This window comes from Electrona antarctica, assembly GCF_951216825.1.
Source record: "Electrona antarctica genome assembly, chromosome: 4".
Lineage (NCBI taxonomy): Eukaryota > Metazoa > Chordata > Actinopteri > Myctophiformes > Myctophidae > Electrona > Electrona antarctica.
In genome coordinates, this window is record NC_136809.1 from 20,568,791 (window position 1) to 20,586,785 (window position 17,995).

The window sequence follows — 17,995 nt, forward strand, 5'->3', positions numbered from 1 at the left end:
TCTTATGTTTCTCCTGAGTTTTGTGAATGTTGACATCAATGTATGTTTTACTGACTAGTGACTACTTGATTTTGTTTTGTAAATCTTTCCATTTGTATCTCAAACTGAGATACAAATGGAAATATTGCAAGATTTCAAATCCAATCTACAGATCATATCAACCATCAGCATTTGAGCCACGGACCACCATTTGATGATTTACAGTAGCGTCTCAGAACCAAAACTTAGTATATTTTGTTATTGTTAGATAAGATTATATCCACATTTCGATGCTGCTTTTGGAAGGGACTGTCTTGGGACCAAAACTTACAAGAATATATTATGAACCAGAACCACTTAAAGGGGAATACCACTCATTTTCAACAATTTGTCATTAATATACCTTAGAGCTGGAAATAATAAGTCCTTCCTTAATTTCATTCCTAGCAGTGATAAATGTGACGGCTGAAATCAATCTGGCACGCCCCATGAAATCAAGCCTCGCCCTTACATGAACAACTGCAATACAACCAAACAACGTATGGAAATCATAGATACAAAAGCCAATAAAAAAGTTTCCCCCGCTTGCCTTGCTGCTCAGCGATTTTAATTGCTTGTATGTAAAGTTGGAAATATCTCTTTTTCTTTTTTGTATGTATTATGTATACATACAGTTTTATATTAACATTTTAGGAGTGAATACATATGTTTAGATGCCTGTGACACTGACGTAACTCGAGAACCGTTTGACTCACCGACTTCACATTCGACACACGCGATCCACACCCCCGCAGGGAGTGCAGTGCCCGGTATAGAGTCGGACCCACGTGTGTAATTTCCAGCCTCTGCCTCAATCAGCCAATTGAAGCTCAACCAATCAGGCTCTGCCAGTGGGCCGAATTGATCATATATATATATAATATATATAAGAAAGCTAGATGACTCGCCCGCGCTGCTGGCCAATGGAGAGCGACGTCGTTACGTGGCGGCCATCTTACATCGGGCAGCATAACATTGTGTCTATGGGCAATGTACTTTTAAATAACCATAACTTTCTCAATTCACAACCGATTTTCTAATGGTTTGGTTTGTTATAAACGTTAGAGACGTCCGCATATGCTTTTATATGACGTTCATATAAAAGAATAACATTAAGCAGATAAGCATCCTGAATCATAGGCTATAGCCACGTTAACGTTTGTAATAAACCAACCCGTTTGTAAATCTGTCAAGATTTGAGCGAGTTATGACTATTTTTGTTTGAGCTGCCATAGAACATACTAACTGTACTGTAGGCGATATTTGTTTTCATAGGCGACCATTTCCAAACTCGTAGCCCCGAGGCAAGATGGCCGCCGGGTGAACTACGTCACAGACTCCGCCTTGAGCCATCTAGCCTTTATATGTCTATGGAATTGATTGCCAAGTACACAGTGTCTTCAGACACAGGCACACAGGCACATACACAGATCTCCATGTGGGACACCGGCTGACAGTTTATGACAACGTATATCATTAGGTTCCCAAGTTGCATCGTTCCCAAGTAGGCCGCACGACCGACTGTGACGGGCACGTACAGGTCTAGTATATACAAACACATTTATATTTATAACACATTTGGTGTGTACACAGCTTTGTGCACTGTTCGGTTGGCCAAGTCATATAGGGAGTATGAAATGTGGAGTATGCGGAAGTGGCGTTTACGCCTGTACTCCTCCCAGGCATGGGGGGAGTATATGTTTTGCACTCTGTCTGTGTGTGTGTCCATTTGTCTGTGCAGGGACGGCTCCAGGGGGGGCTAAGCCCCTGGCTTAACTAAGCCCCCCCTCAAAACAAGCTCAATTGACTGACTTCTATGTAAACCAAGATTCATTGGTCCCCCCTCTAAATAGCCAGCCCCCCCATAGCACCCCCAGTCACAATTTTCTGGAGCCGTCTGTGTACAGCTAATCTCCGGCACCGTTGGCCAACTTGGCCCGTTTGATGCCAAACTGTACACACACATTCCTAGGAACCTCTGCCCCAAATTTTTCACATCTGCCTTTTATAGTCCTGTCAGGAGGCCGACTTTTGTAAAACACATTTTTGATAAATAACTCCTTCAGATTCTGTCCAAAAATCCTGCAAATCAGTACACATGTACAGTATCTTTATAGTGATGTGATCAAGATGGATTCATATTCCATCCTAATTGGCTATTGGCTTCCAAAGTTTGCAGGATTGGCCAATTGGTTTTGAACAAAATGCCTCAAATCATAAACGCAGAGTGCAATTTGCGTGAAATTTTGCATGCACATTCCTACTAGGGAGGAATAAATCCCATCATTTTCACATTGGCCTGTTATAGCGCCACCAGCAGGTGGACTTTTTCTGAACAAAATGCCCCAAATCAGACTAGTCATTGGTTAGACATGGGTTAAGGTTATGGGTTAAGGTTAGGTTTAGGTGTGCTGCCCCGTGGGAGGTTAGGTTTAGGGTGAGGGTTTGAGATAGGTTGTAGTTGTAGGACTAATGACTGGTCTAACCAATGACTAGTCTAAACCAAAAACTGTCTAAACTAAGTACTGCACCCCACAAATCATGACTTTGAAGTTTGAATGTCGAATTGCCATCACAGGCGAAAGACGAAATGGCACCCTTTTCACATTGGCACCACCAGGAGGCCACAAAAACCTACCTGACCTGCTGGAGACCTGTGCTCCAAGGGAGCACTTTTTCTAGTTTAAAATAAAATTGTACATGGCTTGCCCTAAAATGTGTATGCTTTTTCTTTAGTCAGTTATAAAAAAAACCTGTGACTTTTTATAAATGTTACTACAGCCATGGCAAACTTCAATAAAACAAACTTCAGAAAACAACAAAAACGATTAGGGGGGCCTGGTAGCTCAAGGTAGTTTACCAACCACATGATGTGTGTTGCCTTCATGGGTTTGAATAATCCAAGGTCCAAGCACAGAAGATGAGGAAGATGGTGATGAAGACACAGAAAAAAACATAATTTGGCTGTTTAATTCACAACCCTACATGTAGTGAAACATTACATTTGTCACAAAATTATGAATTCATGCGTTGGAGGCTTTGGTGGTCGTAATGTCCAAGAATATCTTTTGCCAAGAAATTATAACTGATAGAAGCCTTGAAATAACAAATAGTAGCATACAGTAGATGAACAAAATAGGCAATTTCAATACAATATTAAAAAAGGAAAAACTTGAGGAAGGACTGGTTATCTTATCTACCAAAATGTTCCTTTTAAAGAAAGAGGTGATTCAGTGTATGATACGTTTTTATCACTTTCTTGGATGTACTTTGCAGGTCCTGGTATTCCCTGTACCACAGAAGAGAGTAATGCAGTTTGGTGCATTTTGCTCTCTCAACTTCCCTTATAATTACAAACAATATCTGCCATAATCTACTGATTTAAACACAATGCTAATCTAAGAAGGTAAGTGGGTTAAATTATGAAATGACTTTCAGAATATGAAAACATGCTTGTATAAATTGCTATATGGTTGGAACATTTGAAACAGATGGCAAAAAAAGAATGGGTATACATAATGGCATACATAGCATCACCCATAGCTTTGTATATTCCTGTTTTGAAGCAGCAGAGAGATCGACAAGTGACAGTCACCATCTTTGATAGGGAGGTCGCCATCATGGATCTTTGCAGCCAAGCCAAGTGTCCATATTTAGATAAGCTGGTGGGGGGTATACACACTATGCCAGTATGCCTCCATCCTGATAGTTTATTATCATTCATTCCTGTCAATGATATGGTAGCCACTACCGCCCTAAAGCATACTATATTGTCTATTTTACTCTAAATGGGACCATCATTTACAAACACTATGCTTTGGTGAAGAAGATAAGTAGGCCTATTTAGAACATTTTCAGAAAGAAAATGTTTATTGAGGTAATACATTATATGAGAAGTACAATTATCTTCCCATAAACTTCTATACAATCACACTTCTGAGCAATCAGTGGAGCATATCCCCTGTTGGAAATTAAATAGTATAGGCCAACAGGTTTAAGACTGATGTTGGCTTCATTTGTCAGACTGGAAGCCTCCGCTTGTTTTGACCTCTATGCACCTGCACCATGGGAGATGTGAATTTCCGCACACTTTCTTACAAAATCACACCCAGACTGTGGTATTTTTGTCTGTTTAAACGTAAAACGCTTACAGCAGTCAAAATGTTGAAAATTCAAGAAAAAACTAGTCAACAAACAGTTTGTGTGTATTGTGAAATATGTTGGTGATATTTGATCGAAGACTGAGCAAAGAAATGGTTTACAGTTGTACTGTACAATATATAATTAAAAAACATATAATCTCAAAATTGTAGGGAATAAAGATCCACTCTTTTCCAGTTTAGTCCAGAACTCCAGATATGCCATTTGCACGTTTTTTTGGTCATTTGGAACTGTAACTGTTCCAGTTCATGGGACAGAGATCCTGCAGAAGAATAATCCTAACAAATGTATACAAGCAATTGACCAGACCAGTTGTAGAATGTGGAAAGGTTATCATTTGTGGCGGACCCTGGTGGCAGAATATCCCAGGACTGGGCCTAGACTGGACCTATTTGGCATCCCAACAGGTGCATCAAGACTACCAGACTGGTATAGATACTATTGAGCAAAGAATAATAAACATACCTGTATTGCTGCTTTAATAGAACTTGGAAAAGATGACTGGAGCGACATGTTGCTTAAGGTCATCACCTCTCTCCCAGACTCAATGATTGCTCAATCGATGACACCAGGCTGACGAATCTTCCACTCCACATTGAAGCCCTTTGAGTTGTTAGGATCAGGACCACGGGGCTGTCTCACAATAACGAGGCGGGGACCGTTGGCATTGTCCAGGGTGGTGCTCTTGACTCGATTCACCAGCCGATCAGGACGCGGGGTCGCCACCAGCCGATCGGGACGTGGGTTCGCACATGGCCGATCTGGATGTAGGGTTGCCACCAGCTTCACTCTGTTGTCTTCATATGCAACCACTCCCTCCTCAGCGTCCTTTTCCTTTCCCTTGCTGGGACTAGCATTCTTGGTGGAGGCTGCGGCCACTTCCTTCTCCGCTGCACCTGCAGAGCAGTCCTCTGACTGTGTGTGAAAAGACACAGTTCCCTTAGGCAGCTTCTTGATGCGCACTGCGTGGTTCCTTTGAGCGGACATAGTGTCGGGTACGACGGTGAACTCCACTTCATCTGAGATGTGCAGCTGACTGTCTTCCAGGACCTGGCTAAAGTGAAAGAACATCCTGGCATCCCGATTCACGCATGTGACAAAACCAAAGCCTTCTCGCATAGCGGCGACCACACCCATTTCACGACTTTCCTTGGTGAAGCTGAAGGTGTCAGGGAGGATTTCAATGTTGGTGGCTCTCTCCAACTTGTCTCTGCGGTCGATGGAAATGTTGAACTGGACATGGTCACCTTCCAGGAGGGTCACCTTGGACATCGTGTCTCTCTGCCCGAACTGCAGGTCCTTGTCAGTGGAGACAATTCTGGCAGTGATGCGGCCTGGTAGTGGGTCGTTCTGGTTCTTGCTCAGAACTTTGGGGATAACCTTTGTGACAATGCCCTCAAACTGCTTGTCGCTGACGTCGTCAAACACTACTGTTCCCTGGGGGAGCAGCCGCACGTCAATGGCCACCTCTTTACCCTGTCTTTCTTCGATGGTGAACTCCACATCATCTCCCTCCTGCAAAGTCTCCAGATCACCTTTGAATTCACTGTAATGAAAGAATATTTCCTTAACGACGTCTGCCCTCTGGATAAACCCAAAGGCATCCTTGGTGGCAACCACCACACCCTGGCACCCCATTTGCTTCTTCTTCGCCAGGTAATTGTTAACAATGATCTGTTTGATGGTCTCCATGTTGAAAGCTGACTTTGAGAACTGTAAGTCAGAGTATGAATTGTCCAGGTAGCGGTTCGTACAATGTTCGTTAAAAATTATCGTGCGTTTCTCTTTTCTTTTCCTTTTCTTTTTTCATGCAAAAACATCAGACCACACAGGCCTAAATACAGTGGAAGGCTGTAGCTTGTTTTTGTTTTTAAAATTAGTTTTAAGTATTTTTGGGAACAAACATTTGAATCTGTGTGGTGCGCTTGAAGTATAGTGGTTCACCACCAGACTTATATAGGTATGCACAGCTGCAGGCTTATATTGATGATGTATGCCTTCCCATATATGGTGTTTTGCGCTACGTTAACATTCTGCAGAAATAGCGGATCTACAAGCTCACATGCATTGCATCGCGTCTGCATGGTGTCGAGGTAAAAACGTAGGGGACCAAGTAGCCTATATTTAAGTGGTTATAATTAATTAGCACTTAAAAAGATCCCTGGCTAATAATGACAAATATGCCTTAATACATTTTAATTGCCTTAAACTAAAATAAAAAAATAAAAACACCTTAAATATTTTATTTATCATCAACTTGCAATAGGATTTGACCCTATTGAGTGAAAGATATGGGGGGTCAGATCAACATGTCAGAACAGGTCAGCTCCATATATTATGGAGATCTAAGGGTACAAGCGGGGGCAGTGTCTTGAGTGTACAGGGTTTGATGAGGGCCCAGGTAGGGCCGGGCCTTAATTTTCAGGCCTGTTGAGAACTCTAGTTTTCGCCGGCTGCACTAATAACTTTGGGGCGGGCCCGTCTAGAGTTTGAATGGACAGGTATCAGTCAAACGGGAGAGATCGAGTTGCTGGCCGGCTCCTATATGCAGATCTATAGACGATGATCCAGTGAGGTCAGTGTTGTGATCTTCATATATGGAGATGGCCATATATGGTGGCGTGACGTGTCACGAGACGTGATGTCACGAGGCATGTCCATATATGGAGGCGTGATGTCATGAGGCGTGACCATATATGGAGGCATGACCGCCCAACCAAGTAATAGTAAACTGCGATCTACTGTCGCAATTCAGCGAAAATAAAGTAACACAAGAATGAAAGCATGTATTTTCTAATCTGTTGGGTACTGGTCAGATGAAATTCTATGGAATCTTCTGAACATCGTAGACACTCAGTGGGTGCAGGTTATTATAGGAGCATTTGGAAGTGGGCAAGGCAATAAGGCATCATCAAAGATTCAAAGTATCTGATCAGCTTTCAGAATAGGTCAACCTGGACAGTCACTATCAGACAGAGTTACAAAAACTCCGTTCACTTATATGGGGCCAGTCCAATGGCGTTGTTGTGGGTATCAGATCTTCTCCACAGCGGCTCTTCTACATAGACTTAAAACTAGGCTCCAGACTTCCCAAAACAAACTGGTCAGGCTCCTACTCACCCCCCGAACCCACCTCACCCCTGCCCACTTTGACAGACTGGGATGGCTTAGGGTCAACGACAGAGTACAGCATCTTGCAATGGGTCTGGTCCACAAGATTCGATACTCCACCAAGATACCCATGTACCTGTCTAGATACTTCCTTAATGTTAACGAAGTCCACACCCACAACACCAGAGGAAGTGCAACGAACCATGTACAACCCAGATTCGGCACAAACAAGGGACTAAATTATTTTCGCTCCTATGCCACCAAAATGTGGAACGCCCTACCAACAGTCATTAAGACATGCGAATCCCTTGACTCCTTCAAAAGCGCTCTCAAAGGGCACCTACGGACGGCTGCAATTCGAAACTGGCCCCAGTAAAAATCTGAATCCCCCCCCCCCTTTTTTCCCCTCACTGTATATGTTTCTTTTCCCTTTTTACCTCTATGATGAATTCCTGTTCTGTTCTTTGACTATATAGAAGTGTCTATTTGTACGTCTCTAAATGTTTTGATGAATTGAACATGATGGACCCTCTTGTAAACAAGTGTAATGCTTAATTGGGTCGTCCACTCACAGTTAACAGTCTTTGTATTGAGTTTGTGCTTGAAATGTACTGTAATTCTGCAAACTGTTAATAAATATTTCAATCAATCAAAAAAACTTCTATTGAAAATGGGGACAACAAATTGGGACAAGTCCTGGACCGGAAGTAGGCAGAAATGCATTGGCAACAGCCAACAGCCCAGCTTTAACGATCTTATTCTTAAATCCCTTTGTTTTAGATTGTTTTGTAGTAAACGTACAACATAAACATTACAGAGACTTTAGTTGTTATTGTACAATACTTTAAAACAGTTGGCATGTTGCACACATGCCTAAAATTGCTCTTATTTACGCCGCCCTCGTTGAAAACAATGTATTTCAAACTCCTGCAGCTTGTCCCCCTTTCAGGCTGCATGAACAGCGCTCGCCTCGAGCGCTCGGTTTCTGCCCCCTCAATATCATAACTCTTCTATTAGATGGCTCTGGACACTATGTAAGCATATGTATAGAGAGTGGTATAAATATTATATATGACTGTAGTCGAGTCAGGTATAAAGTTATGTAGGAGTTAACCATGTAGTAACTAAATCCAGAGTGTGGCAGTAATGCAACACAAAGGACGCAGGCTGCCGTTAAACCGCAAAGAAGAAAAATAAGTGGCCCAGCCCAGAAGAAGAAGATAAAGCCAAATTATGCTTCGCCGCAAGGCGGTGTGTTTTGCGCCGAAATTAGCAGACCTGCAAGCTCACAACGCGTCCCGTTAACGTCGCGTTGTGAGCTTGTAGATCTGCTACTTTCAGCGCAAGACACCGCCGTGCGACGAAATGGAGTCATAGCCATTACTATTACGCACTACTAGCCTACCAGACCAGTCAGTACTTTCTTGCTCTGCTTCATATCCAACATAAAACTTAATTTAACGTATTCGTACTTTGCTTCTTGTGGGTTATTAATGGTACAACAAAGAGCCATCGAACACGCGGCAACCGTTACAAATGCTTGAGGTAGTAGACCGTATTCAAGTTCTGTCAAGATAGCTGCACGTCGACTACATTAACGTTCATATTATTATTGCATACATTGCAGCTAGTTGTAAATAAAGCTAACTAGCGACTGCAGATTTACCAAACTATTAGAGAAAAGTGTTTAGCGATAACATTGACTTAATTTGCTCTGCTTAAGTTAACGTTATAATTGCTTTATTGTGTGAATAACGGATTTTATATCAAATGTATTAATGCCACATAATTGGTTAGCTAACGTTAGCTAAATAGCTAATGTGTTGTCCTAAACCTATAACCAGTGCTGGCTGCATTCAAGAGAGAACTCTGAATGTTGTTTAAAGCCTCCCATAGATTTTGACCATGAATGTAGTCTTTTAAAGATCTTTCCGAAATGTTGTCAACAAATCTGGTAGTGAATGGGAGGCTATATGGTTTTATAGTTAAATAGGGACTTAATTAGACCCTGTTTAACGAAACGAAACTAGTCTGTTTAGTTTCGTTTCGTTTTTTCGTTTTTTTCCTCATGTTTTAATAGTAAGACCTTGTAAACTATGGTCTTAATATTGACATAGATTCTTAAATAGTTTAATATGATAGATGGTTATAATAACCATATTAAAGGGGTATTTCACTTTGAAAGACTTCTTGACATGTTAACATCTACCCAGGGTTTGTGTGCACCCAGTCCAGTTTTTAAGTTGCTTGATTCAATATTTGTTATTAATATTGTCACTATGACAAACTCACAAACTCCACTTTCTTTCTAATGCGTGATATCCTTTAAAATTGATTAATATAATATAAATATTAAAGTGAAATACCTCTTTAAAATAGCCACACTTTTTTTTGCTTCATTGTTTGTCCTTTTATTTTCCCTCAAACTGTCCAGGTTAGAGCTCTACTTGTGCTTCAAATGAAGACGAGGCAATTTCAAAGCTGCATGTCAACACAACTGCCCAGCGGACACTAAAGCGTAGTGACTGAATGTTCAAACTGTGGAGAAAATCTTTGACTTTGAGGAAGTGCATAGCCTGTGCAGACAGTCTAAAGTCCCATGTATGTCAATGTTTTCAGGAATCAGGAGGCCTGCAGCCATTTAGTCACCCTCTCTGTTAACTGGTCTATTCTAATAGATGTACCTACAGGAGAGCCACATACTTGTGTAACACCCGGGAATCGAACCCTGGTCTCCTGTGTGGAAAGCCAACTTCTTATCCACTAGCCTAGGGGAATTCCCTCTTGGCCAGGGGACATTGGGTTTTGGTCATCAGGCAGAGGCTTTGAGGTACTATTGCTACAGTAACTTATATACTCTGGAGACATACTCCTGCATTCTTAGTGGAGCTTCTCCCAACCCGGTAGACGTGACTGTAAATCCCCTCATAAACAGTAAACACTGAAGAAAAACTCATGCTATGCCTGTGAGAACACCATCGTCCAGAAAGAGAACATGAAAGCCCATGAAAGGTCAAATGCAGGCGAGCAGTACCAATGTTCTGACTATGGCAAAGACTTCTCTGCGAGGGCTAACCTAATGGCTGACCCACAGCCCCACCCAGAGTGCTGTGCTCAGGACCAGAATGCAGGCGATGAGCAAAGTACAACTTTGCATGAAGAACCTGAGGATCAAAATGGAAAGATGGCATCTGGTCACCGAGTAGGTCAACATGAAATTACTACTGTACTACATTATGAGGATTCTATATTAATTTAAAATCAGCTTCTATATTTCCTTTATGGTAGTGGTTCTTTAACCAGTTCACAATTGTGGCTCCAATGTTTTGACCCCTGAACCCACAGACCTTGTTGTGTCAACTAGAAACAATGTGAGCTTCAATCACTTTTATTGGTTCAGGAATGAACTTTGTTTTGAAAACAGATGAAAACTAGAAAAATTTGCTCCTCGGAGCACAGGTCTCCACCAGGCCAGTTAGTAGAAGTCAATCTTAGGCAATCAGGATGAAATTTGAAAAATTCCGTCTTGATGACATGAGTAGAGATGTGTGCCGCATTTCAAAATCTATAGGAGTAACAGCAAAGAATGTGTTTAACAAAAAACGACCTCCTGGCAACAGGCTGATGCAAAATCTTTGGGGAAAACGTTCTGCTCTGGCCTCCAGGAAGTGTTTCACGTCGATCTGGCCAACGGTACCGGAGATTAGCTGTACACAGAGGGATGGACACACACACACACACACACACACACACACGGACAGGGGCCTTCGGCCTGGCGGAGACAATACATTTGTCTTAGAATGCAGAATATTAGGGTACTAAACACTGTTATTTTGTGATACGCTACCATTATGCATTTATAACCATTCCCATGATAGCTTTCTAAAAAAAGTTATGAATTAGCCAGTGGTGGAGTCCTGAATAGGCTCTGTGCATGTTCCCTTTCCCAGAGGGTGGCATTCTCGTTCCACAAATGTTGCTATCCAAACATCACGCATACAGTATCAGTTCATTATCTCTATTATTTAGTCATGCCATATTAGCCTGATTGCCTAAGATACTACCTGGCCTGGTGGAGACCTGTGCTACTGTGATATTGGTCCCATTATTGCTACATTGATGGTGTAACAGGCATCCTTTTGCTTGGCACTCCAAAAACACCAAAATGTAGATTTGAAGCTATATCTCTTTCAACAGCAACAGGGCTGGACTGGTCCCTAATACACCACTTTTACCAAAATACATCCTACCATGTTCTGATATTTACCGTAATGAAGACGTTTTTTGGACCACTGGCCCGGCCATTCACACACCGGGCATATGCCCGCTGTGTCAAAAGGCCAGCCCACCACTGAACAGCAAAATCTGCATGTGAAATTATGTTTTTATTTTCCCTTTTTTAAACAAAGCCTGATTGGGTTGATGTAATCTTCAACTATAAATGTAAACCACAGTCATTGCAGTTTATTTCCAACAAATGCTGAACCTGGTGTTTGATACCAACTTCTTATGCAATTAGGGTTCTGGCGAATTAAAACGGATGATTCCTCAAGATGTGAAGATTGTGCCAGAAAATGTGAAGGATGAAACACTCCACCTGACTGTCAAGCTGCAACAGGAAGAGGAGCAGCAAGAGGAGACAGAAGAAGTCATTTTGATCAACTCTGATGGTGAAACGGTTGATTGGGATCCTAGTAAGTAGGAAAAACATCAAAACACTGCATATTCAAATTTTCATTTGAATATGCATTCAAATATGCAATATTCATCAAAGTGGGCCAAGAAATTATTTTGGAGGAATTTCGGATGGCTGGCCATTCTGTGATGATAGCCACAAACGCTTGATTTTGTCAAAACTGCCATAAATCAGCAAAACTTATTTCAAATGAGATTTTTTTCACAGCAAATGTGAAATGTGAAAACTACTTAGAAAGGGAGAAAGATTCTTCAAACATATAATGTCCAAATTACCATGTTTTTGCCAGGGTAGGCCTAAGCACTATTTATATTTTACATTGACAGAAAACTTGGAAATAACATAATATAAAATATCAGATCATGTTATGGCCCACGCCATAAACATTGTCCTTCTTTCACTCCAGAATGGGTTTGTGTATTTCAGAATCAGAAACGAAATGTATGGCCAAATGTATCTACCTTAGAATCTATACTAAAAGAATGCAGAACTATATAGCCCGCAAAGTCAAAAACTAGGCCTAAGTGGTAGGTACACTACACAGCATTTTGTAAGACTTCTGTATTTCATGTCAGTACTGTCTGTGAAGTATCTCATTCTCTGCATTACTTTATTTTGATAGGCTGCTGTGATAACACAGAAGATGCTCAAACAACACAAACCACTACTAGCAAGGTAACACCTTTTTTAAATGCTTTTTTAAATGATAGCCCAAAGGGGAATTCCACTCATGTTCAACATTTTACTATGTCATTAATATACCTTAGAGCTGTTGTGTGGAAATAATAAAGAAAACTCCCTCCAGACCTAGGTTCAAGGAAACACAGATTGGGGGGACTTTTTTATTATTTCCACACAACAGCTCTAAGGTATATTAATGACTGTAAATGAGAGAGACTGAAAATGTTGAAAATGAGTGGAATTCCCCTTAAGTAATTCTTCAAATGAAAGTAGTACTTTGACTAAACTTTCTCACTCCGATGTTATCACTTTAACTCTGCAGTTATTAATTCTCTGGGTAAGGCCCAGCCCCCCGTCCCCCCCGTGTGGCTGTTGTGATGCAATAAGATATGTGGTATATGTGATAATTTTTGACTCCAGGGTGACAGCATTCCCTCAGTGTCTTATCTGGAATGTGCTTTCCAGAGGGTGAGCAGCAGTCCAACCCTCATGATGGAAGTCACAACTGAGGGTGAAACGGCAGAGGGAGGAGAGAAAGAAGAGCGAGTAGTAAAGATAACAGTCTCTCCAAAATACCATGGTAAATTAAGTCACGATAGCAGTGGTTAGAATTAACACTTGTTAGGTCTAAATAACACTTTGTTGTGTAAAGCTGGCCGTGGCTCACCAAAAACAACAGATTTCCAACCTACAACAGAAGTTAAATAGATTGGGCTCTAGATGTATTGGTTTGCTGATGTCTTTGCCCCACTGTTAACAGGAAAGAGACGTGGCAGGAGAAAGAAGGCTCCGGCAGAAATAGTGGTGTCTCTGGACACCACAGAGGAAGAAAAAAGAATTAGTCCGTATCCCGGTGAGAAAAGTATTATGTTAGAGAGACCCAAGCAGTGACAAGGGTAAATGGAAGAGTCTGTGAAAACATTCTAATTTTTCTTTGTCACTCAGGGAGGAGAAGAAAGAGGACGGTAACGGCACCAGTGATTCCAGTAGAAGATAAAATTGTTAATGCCCACCTCAATCCTGGTGAGTGTGCCTTTTTACGCTTAAAAAACCCATCTGACCATTGTTCTGTTTTTTAAATGTATAATTGTATTAATTGAAACTCACATACTACCGCGTAGTTAAAAGGTATTCCCGAAGAAAGAGGGCATTTCCTACTGCAGTGGCATCATCACAGGGTGAAATGGACTCAAACGCTGTCCCACCCGCTCCCGGTAAGAGCATAGAAAAAGTGCATAGTACTGACATTACAGCCTTAGTTGTGTTATTTGTGTTTTAATTTGTAATATTTCTATCAACCAGCAAAGCGACCTTACAGGAAGAGGGTTACCACTCCATCTAAAGCACTGGATATGGATGGCACATCTTCTGAATCCATTCCTGGTAAGTGCCGATAAACTGCTTCACGAGCACATACAATAAGTCAAGGATAATACCTGTCTGATTGTATACAGAGGTGACCATTTACTGTAAGCCCTGTTGTATACATTGGCCGTTATGTCATATGATGGTGTCATGTGGTGCAAATAACCAATCTACATGCTCACAAAGTGACATGAGGAGAGAGTGTAGATTTTACTATTTTGGAAACGTATAGCTCACCTATGCTTAAAATAGTGATTCCAATTTTAAAGTGGTTAAATAATTTGAATGGATGCTGTTTCTTTGAACAATAGATGATGCAGCAAATACCAATACCCCTTAGTTCCGACATACTATTGGTCCTGTCCTATTGGACTGTCATTAGACCGACACCCTACCCAAAACCCTAACCCTAACAGCAAGCATGGACCAACGCATGTCGGACCTTTGTGTCGGATCTGCGTGTGCCTCCCAGGGGAGGGACGTTTCTTCCCAGTAATAATAATTTGCAATGCATTGATCTTAAAGATGGTGATTCAATAAAGCGACAGATGTAACATCAATCGCTTATGTACCTATATCTGTGCGTATATGTAACAATATGACTTAAGACAGACTTGATGTTTGCTGTATCATTTGTATTGTCTGTATTCCACTAATATTGAATAAATCAGTTCCTCCAGTTAAATTTGAGAATTCCGTGTATTTTTAAACATAATTCCGTTTTGAAATCAATTGATTGTTTAAAATGTATCACTGTGCAAAAATTAGGCATTGCATGAGCATCGTTTCTTAATAGTAATTGAATTTAACCGTTGTGAGGTTTAAAGATTTAAATCCCTACATAGTATGCATCCAAATGGTTTCAAGTAATGGTCAAATTGCACTGCACACATTACCATGGCCACTTGCTTTCAGACAGTGGTCAGTCATGGACACTCCAGCATGTTGAATTGTGTTCTCTTGGCATGTTTTAATATAAGTTGTTCCCAATGTTTATTCAGTTCATTCTTTTTGTTAACACAGGAAAGAGGCGCTACAGAAAGAGAAAATCTCACACAGATGGAGAAACAGAAAATAATACAGGTATTAACCTTTCTGGTAGTTGTAGCAGAGGAAATCACTCAGTGTTATTTAAAATGTAGTACAAAGCAAATATTGTATGTGATATATTTTTTTTTTTTTTGCATTATCTTGCTTTCTGTATTATTCAAAAATGCATTATAATTACAAGCTACGTCTGTGTTAAATAACAAAATAATTAAGTCCACACTGTTCTCTTTTCTTTCTCTGAGCAGCCAATAGACGCCCTGGCAGAAAGAAAGTCCCTGTACCAATAGAAATACCACCTGAGCTCCTGAAGAAGCCCCGGGAGAAGTTAGAGTACCACTGTTCAGTGTGTGGCAAAGACTTTCCTAATGGATACAAACTAGAGAGGCATGAATTGACACACACAGGAGAGAAACCTTACCGCTGTTCAGTCTGTGCCAGGGGTTTCAACCAGAAGGGAAATCTTAAAACGCATTATAAAGTTCACACAGGTGAGACAATATCTCCACAGTGCAACTCATTATCACATTGCCAGTTACAATGTTGTACATTACATTACTCCAATATTTTCATAGAATTCTAAGAGTTCAGGGAAATTATTTGAATATTTTAAAATTAATAATTGCCATAATCACATAATACATAGACTGTGTGCAGATATTTTTTTAGTTTATTGCATTACATTGCATAAACTTTTATAAGTGAAGACAGAGAAAAGAAAGCATAATTTGTTCTCCTGTTTCTTCATGTAGGCGGTAAAGGCATCAAGGATTGGTCTGGTGACGTTGGTCCCATGACAGGGGGACTCCCTGATGCTGAATATGTGGAGAAGTCACCATCACCGTCCAGAAATGAGTCATCTCTACGTTGCCTGGAATGTGGAAAAGAGTGTGAAAACCTCTCAGCCTTACAAGCACATCACATCACGATGCATACACAGACAACAGCTGACACACATGAGGTTGATCCCAGTGCACTAATGCTGTATGCCTGCCGTTACTGTGGGATTCAGTTCAGTAAAAAAGAGCAGCTGGAGGAGCACACGAAAAGCCATGTCAAAGAGAAACCCTACCCCTGCCCTGACTGTGGTAAGAGGTTTATCACCGAGAGTTACGTGCAAGTGCACCAGCGCCTCCATACTGGGGAGAAGCCCTTCCTTTGCTCCCATTGTGGTAAAGGATACCACACAGCTTCATCCCTCAAGCTGCATGAGATGCAGCATTCAGGAGACAGACCATTTGCTTGCACCCTTTGTTCGAAGAGGTTTCGCATTAATTCCTATCTGTTGGCTCATTACCAGACCCATATTAAGGATAGACCTTTCCTATGTAGTGTTTGTGGGAAGGGTTATGCCAGAGCTGAGGAACTTAAGGTGCACCACAGGCTTCACACAGGAGAGAGACCCTATCAGTGTGCTGTGTGTGGGAAGAAGTTCAGTTACCGCCAGGGCCTGAGACAACATCAACGCACTCATGCTGGAAGGCGTGTGGGTCCCACGAAACAGCTTGGTAGACCCAAGCAACAGGCCAGGCAGGAAGACTCCCAAGAATGACACAATATACAGTGCAATGGTTTTGTAAACTGTGGTTTAAAAAAAAAAACTATTATGCTGGGGCTATTAATCTAGTCCACTTTTCTTTTGCATTTATTTCTTCCTTATCGTCTTTTGAAGCGTTGTCAATTCATGTAGTTAAAAGTTAAAAAGTTACTAAAGTGTATTATTTTACCATAATACATAAATAAATACAGAAATGCACATTGTTGGGTGGAAAGATTCAGTTGTAACATGACTGAAGCTTCTCTAGACGAATGAGTGGAACATGAGTGGAGCAAGTATTTTGCCTTTGGATTCATAGAGGACTGTATATAGCCAGCCACTTCCCCAGTTTATGCCTGTTCACTGTCTAGTGAAGTTACATGTAAATCTGTCTGAAGTAAATACTTATGTCTGTCTTCTAGGAATGTGATGACATAGGAATAGGGTTGGAATCTTCTGCTATCACGATTTGATTCTGATTCTTGTTTTTTTTTGTAATCAAAACAATTAGCGATTCGATTCCGATTCTTGGGGTCATGATTCTTTTTTTAAAGGAGGAAAAACTTTAACCAGTTTGGGAAATTGTGAAATTCGAATTCAAATCGATTTTTTCCCACACCCCTACATAGGAATGTGATGTTTTGGGGTTGTGTCTGAGTATAAGGCAAGGGGCAGTGGAGGAAGGGATATAAAGAAAAACTGCTATTACATAACTACGATGCAACCAGAGTCGACGATGGGTTGTATGGAGTCAAACGTTTGGGGGTCAAAAAGTAGTGTGGCATGTTGTCATCGCTAGGACAAACCTATATACAGTACATTGTAGTATGCAGACATACGACACAGACAGGGTTGAAAACATGATCTCCTGGTGAAGAACAAAAAGATTACTCAAACATTTTAGTGGTTTATTGTCTTTCCATTAAAATACAATTATTTAAAAAAAGAGGGCATACCTCTCATTTTGTTTTCAAGTCAAACAATGAGTAAAACAGGGTTGAATCCTTCATTACAGTCCATGTACCATTTGAGACCTTTGTGTACTGTAAAAAAAAAAATAGATCAGAATGAGATATGTGTCTTAAACTAATACCCACATTTCTATGTTGTGAAGTTAATAATTTAGAAGTCCATTATGTTCAATTTTGAGTGCCTTTATACCTTGCATGGCAAATTATATTCACTGTTGCCAAGTATGCACATTACCATTGTTATGTTAAAACAATACTGAATGAAATAGAAGAGTTTCTAATAAAATGGTGTTGCTTTCTCCCTCCCAATATGTGCAATTCTTTACATGATTAAAGTTTGGTCAGGGAGAGACACATTGCTTTTATTAAATTCCAATTGGCTTTTTAATACTTGTTATTAACTTTAAG

The 17,995-nt window shown here is 40.8% G+C and overlaps 1 protein-coding gene across 1 annotated transcript; it reads left to right on the forward strand.

Moving 5' to 3' along the window:
* The first annotated feature begins 10,112 nt into the window (after positions 1-10,112).
* On the forward strand, positions 10,113-17,962 carry LOC306921515 (uncharacterized protein). The gene is made up of 12 exons (XM_079498663.1): positions 10,113-10,120; positions 10,385-10,492; positions 11,810-11,984; positions 12,609-12,661; positions 13,088-13,247; positions 13,428-13,520; positions 13,613-13,690; positions 13,789-13,881; positions 13,970-14,050; positions 15,056-15,115; positions 15,328-15,570; positions 15,832-17,962. The coding sequence occupies exons 2-12, from the start codon at positions 10,475-10,477 to the stop codon at positions 16,629-16,631; spliced, it is 1,854 nt and encodes a 617-aa protein (XP_079354789.1). The 5' UTR covers positions 10,113-10,120; positions 10,385-10,474; the 3' UTR covers positions 16,632-17,962.
* Positions 17,963-17,995: the final 33 nt, after the last annotated feature.

What these genes read in the sequence shown, in the direction of transcription:
- LOC306921515 (XM_079498663.1), top strand. An exon ending in AAGAATTAGTCCGTATCCCG is followed by an intron (nt 13,521 to 13,612) that starts GTGAGAAAAGTA and finishes TTTGTCACTCAG; the next exon opens with GGAGGAGAAGAAAGAGGACG. An exon ending in CGCTGTCCCACCCGCTCCCG is followed by an intron (nt 13,882 to 13,969) that starts GTAAGAGCATAG and finishes TCTATCAACCAG; the next exon opens with CAAAGCGACCTTACAGGAAG.